Source organism: Helianthus annuus, chromosome 16, assembly GCF_002127325.2.
Source record: "Helianthus annuus cultivar XRQ/B chromosome 16, HanXRQr2.0-SUNRISE, whole genome shotgun sequence".
Lineage (NCBI taxonomy): Eukaryota > Viridiplantae > Streptophyta > Magnoliopsida > Asterales > Asteraceae > Helianthus > Helianthus annuus.
The window spans coordinates 199734931-199740212 of record NC_035448.2 but is presented as its reverse complement, the minus strand read 5'-3'; the positions used below and the strand labels follow the sequence as shown (position 1 = coordinate 199740212).

The 5282-nt window shown below is 36.7% G+C and overlaps 1 protein-coding gene across 1 annotated transcript; it reads right to left on the bottom strand.

The window, feature by feature from the left end:
* On the bottom strand, positions 1–588 carry LOC110920368. Its single transcript, XM_022164579.1, has 2 exons — positions 204–588; positions 1–41 (listed from the first exon to the last, which is right to left on the bottom strand). Exons 1-2 carry the CDS (start codon positions 586–588, stop codon positions 1–3), a joined length of 426 nt encoding a protein of 141 aa, XP_022020271.1.
* Between the last annotated feature and the right edge of the window lie 4694 nt (positions 589–5282).

The following is a 5282-nucleotide window of genomic DNA, read 5'->3' as shown; positions in this document are numbered from 1 at the left end:
TCACGGAGATTGTTGTAGCACATTGATATCGTTTTGTGAACCTGGTGGACCGCAAAAAGCATGCCAAATCCATAAATCTTGAGATGCAACCGCTTCGAGCATAACAGTCGGGTATCGGTGATCTCCTCGCATATATTAGCCTTGATACTCTTTGGGACAAACTCACCAAACGAAATGGGTGCAATCAAGGCTACCGAACATACCTGGAAGGTGATGTTTTTCCTCATGAGCTTCGTATAAAAGTGCCATGTCGTTGCTTGTCGGTCTACGTAAGAACTCCGAAGCGTGTATTTTGTAAACCGTGTCACAAAAATATTCTAGGCACTCGCGGGAAGTTCTTTCGGCCATATGCAAGTACTCGCCGTTCTCGTCTGGAGTGCTACCAGTTGCGAGCTGTTTAATAGCCGATGTAACCTTTTGCAACAGCGTAAAGCCCTTCCTACCTCGAGCATCGAGGGCCACTTGAAACCATGAGTCGTTCGCTTCCACGTCGCTCACAATTTTTAGAAACAAACGTTTCAACATACGGAACCTATGCCGAAAAATATATTCGTTGTATTTCGGGTCTTCGACAAAATAATCCGCCATGAGTGTCTCATGCCCCACCTCACGTTGCCGTTCAATATATCTCCTTCGGTTAGATGTGCCCGTGTCTTGAAGTTCGGCTTCTTCGATGAGATTTGGAAAAAAAGAATGCTACTATCGGATGAATCGTCGCTACTATCGGGTGGAAAAAACAACGGGAGTTCATCCGCAATTTTGTTTTGGAATGATTGGGTAAATGTTTGGTATTTTTTAGTTTGGTTGGGTATAAATTTGAATGTATTTGGGTATGAATTATGTTGGGTATTTATAGTTTAATTTAAAAAACAAAATATATATATTTTTTTATTTAAACGGCTATATAGCCATTGGTCATCACCCCAACGGTCAAATTTGGGCCTTTGTCGATCGGTATGAAGTCACCGATGAAGAAACCTCACCGCGCGGCAAAGGGGGTTGGCGGCGGTGTTCCCGAGCGACAAACCCAGTTTACTGCACCCCTTTGCAGCCCACACCGTATACCCTTAACCCTATTTATTACCTTACATTTTACATTGCTAACAACATCTGGAGCTCACATAAAATTCTTCTATCAAATTAAATCCATACGATACCATAAATATTTCTTTAAGTGACTTAGCTTGTAAAGCCTTTCTCGAACCAGATCCATGCCTTGGGCTTGAGTCCCAGCTTCGGTAGGAGTCCAAACAACATTCCTCTTTAGCCGGCTTTCAGGCATGTCATACTCTTGGGTGTGCCTAATATTGGCCAAGGAGGGCTTTTTGTACTAATTATAACAAAACATGCAAGTACGGAAGACAAGGGGGCCAAAAATGACAAAGTTTGAAAGTTGTTGTGCGTGTTTGATCTGTGTAGGCCGTAGCCTACGCCCCCTGCAGCGTAGCCTATGCCCAGGTCTGGGCAGCTTCGTTTTTTGGCTTACAGCCCACTTCAATCCCTTCTAAACCAATCAAATCGATTTCCTTGGGCTCCAAACTAAATATAACAGCTGTTAGGACATGTGTAAACATCCCAAGAGCCTCCTAACACCTGTTGATCATCCAAGGACCCTCCAAAATCTATAAATAAGTGGTGTTCTTCATCCCACAAATTGCACATTTCATTCAATCTTCTCCTCTCTCAATTCTGGAGCTTCCTGATCCTAAAGGGAACTCATTTTTAGTAGAAAAGATTGCTAGGACCCTTTGTAAGTGTCTTAGCCTCCTCTTTAGTTCAATGTTATAATTTAAAAACCGAAAAGTCAAGTTATCGTAAAGTAGATTTGACTTTCGGTTTAAACTCAAATGGTCCAGCCACTGTTCGAGATGAATGTGGTTATGTGACCATAGTTAGGTACGTGATTAACCCTTAAAAGGGCACCTTCTAATTATTTCGTTTGCTTAGTTATTTGTTGGGTCAAACTATTTAGTTAAAAAGTCAAAGTTGGCAGAATTGTAAATAATAATTAAAACCAATAATGCAGAGGTTATAAATTATAATTTAACACTCTAATAACTTGGTAATTATTATTAGAATATGTCTAAGCATGTTCAACCCAACAATTCTGAAATTAGGGTTGGTTCACAACCGAAAGTCGTAAAGGTTGACTTTTGCTTTGACTTTCAGTTCTGACCCAATTAAGCTTAAATCCTTTATGTTTTAAGCTTCCATTAGGACCGTCTTATGTTGTAGTATAACCCTCTGAGGTTATATTACCTGGTCATTAGTATTTTGAATTATATGCTCATGTCCGTTATTTTGCTTATAAATGCCCGTTATGCCCTTATGGCATATAAATGAGAATTTTGAAAATGTGAGAGGACAAAAACCTTTATAACTGATATATAAGTATGTCCAAAAATTTGACATCAGTTTCTGGTCTCAAACTAAAGTTATGCTCGATATCCTAATTTGAAACTTTTTATTAATTAAATTACGCTATCTTGCATAAAGCATGTTTAAACACGGATTTTGACCCAAAACTAATTACCTACTATTAAGATATTATTTTTAGGGATTTTTGGAATTTCTGATCAGATTATAACCTGACTATGTCTGGAGTTCTTGTGTAATTCGGTAAATGACGATAATACCCTTTTTATGCATAAAATGAGATTAACATACGATTTGAATGCCAAACTTTTTCCTACTGATATTATACATTAAACAAAATATTTTGAGCATTTAAAACTGATCAAAATCTCAGATTTCCATAAACATCTTAATTATCGTCAATTAGCGACTTTTACGCTAATTAGGTGCATAGTATGGTTTAAAAGCATATTTAACACCTAAGACTTGTTACCTACCGAATTTTTAAATAAATTTTAATATTATTACAGTAGGTATAAGTCATGAACTCAGACTTCCAAAAATGTCCCTAAAAGCATATGTGAAATGACCAAATTACCCTTTCGGGGCATAGTTTGCCCATAAATGGTAAACCTCACATATGTATGATATCTTACTGATGTAATGTGATAAAATAAATATTTTTACTGATTACCAAAGTCTAGAACCTCAGTTTATTATAAAATCTCTTTTATAATCATTAAAATGACCAAAATGCCCCTACGGGGCTTAAATTGGTTTTAAGTACTTTTTGGGCATATATGTTAACATCCTACTGATGTAATAACATATCCTAAGCATAATAACATTTGAGACCTGTATATAATTCATTTGGTTACCCGTTGTGCATTTACGCATTCGGATCAGTTTATGTAACTAGTTTACGTAAGTTTGCGGAAATGGGGTTAACCTTATCGTTTTTGCTTCAAAATCCAGAATGTACTTAGTTTACCCATATAATACAAGTATTCGTACTTGTTGGGTCTAAATAACATTCTATTCCGGTCATCGCTTAATCTAGCGTATCGTACCGCTCTAGATACTTTAAGCTAGCCGGTCTAAGTCTACGACTTAAATAAGACCGTTAGCATTCTGAATTGGTTATATATTACCATCACTCCAGCCTAGAGCCAACCGGTAAAAGCTACCTGCATTTAGATAGATTGGATACGACTGAGTTAATTTGCTCTGAATCAAGTATTAGCTCAAGTAAATACTTTTAACTTATTTTTCCCTTATACGGGCTTGGGATACGGTATTATAATAATACCGCTTGGTCGGGTATGAAATCATTTTATCAGATTGTGATTAATAAATTTGCATAACCCGTTTTAATCTGTTTTGTTTGATAACATAAACATTGGGGGTTAATACGTCCGTGTCCTGGATATCCTCGACTCATTTCATTTGAAAATGGCCACGACCTATGCACGGGGTGTAGGCATACACCTGACAGATGCAAAATGCAAAATAACCCACATGTTGGGGATAAATCCTTTGTGGGTTCTATAAGTGGTGAGTCGGTTAATCATGACCGGCTTCCAAACCGGCCCCATATGTATGACAAACATGTAAAACAATATACAAGATTTTATTAAAGATTGTCCCAAGTTATAAATGGTTTGTGCCTTGTGCACTTAAATCAATTTTCATAAACTCTTTTCAAAAGAGTCAGTTAATTGTATTTACCAGTGAAAACTGACGTATTTTCAAAAGACTAAGTGGCAGGTACTACTCGTAATAGGCTGGGAGTTGCTCGGTGTTGAAAAAGAGGATCTTGCAAATCCTTAAAGATGCCATAAACTCTGCTAAACTTCATTTTATACATTTTGTAATGATCCACCTGTGGATTTGATATTACAGGCTCGTCTATAATAAATACTTTGGTATTTTCGGACATTTGGGTTTGTAATAATATTTTATATTCCAAGACTTCCGTTGTGCTATTCTGTGTATGTTTGACCATGATGATATCAACTACGTCACGATACTCCCCACCGGGCCCACCGATAATATGTGGAAATAAAGGGGTGTGACATTTCCTAGTTTACATAAGTGTCAAGCCTCCAGTTTCTCGTTTAACCAAGTCTCAAGTTTCACGAGTCTCAAGAGTCAAGAGTCAAGTATCAAGTCTCTAGTTTCAAGAATCAAGTATCTAGTATTAAGAATCAAGTATCTAGAATCAAGTGTCATCTAGAATTTAGCATCAAGATTCACAAAGTATCATAAGTGTCAAGTTTCACATAGTATAAGGACTAAAAGTGACAAAGCTAAAAGTTCAGGGACGCAGGGAGTTACACTTCCAGGCAGTTAACATGCTTTATATAGATCGTAAAGACACGAATGAGTGAATCAACAATACATGAAGAGATGATAGAGTAAAGTTCACTTTCAATATATAAAAACTAGTTAGTAAAGTCATTAATACATACCCAAATAAAAAGTTAGCCAAAGCTTAGAAATCAAAAGTAATACGTAAAAGATTTGTCTTCACCAAGTGATGTAAGAGATTAGCAAAGCATGGCCTTTGTTTGACAAGAACTCTTACGATCAATCTTGGATCTCGAGACTACTACACACACTCTAAAGATGGATAATGGAGGAATGTGGTGGATGATTGTCACACCCCAACCGATGGCGAAAACATCGGAGTGAGATGAAATAGATTGCTCATTACACATAACACTAAAAGTGACAATAGAATTTAAATAAACCGATTTCATTTCATTGCATAACAATTGTCAAATTACAATACAAGGGAAATTCAAATACAACATGTTTCAATTACAACGTAACATAGTACAAAATTTGATACAACAATTATAATCTAAGATTTCTAGATATGTATCTAAGGCGTCGTTGCTACGCCCAATTTTAATTCATCATCA

Bases quoted from the DNA above. Each gene is read 5' to 3' on its own strand.
- LOC110920368 (XM_022164579.1), bottom strand. From the start codon at position 588: ATGGCGGATTATTTTGTCGAAGACCCGAAATACAACGAATATATTTTT. The intron at 42-203 runs GTATGTTCGGTA...GCGGTCCACCAG, and splicing joins GGAAAAACATCACCTTCCAG to GTTCACAAAACGATATCAAT.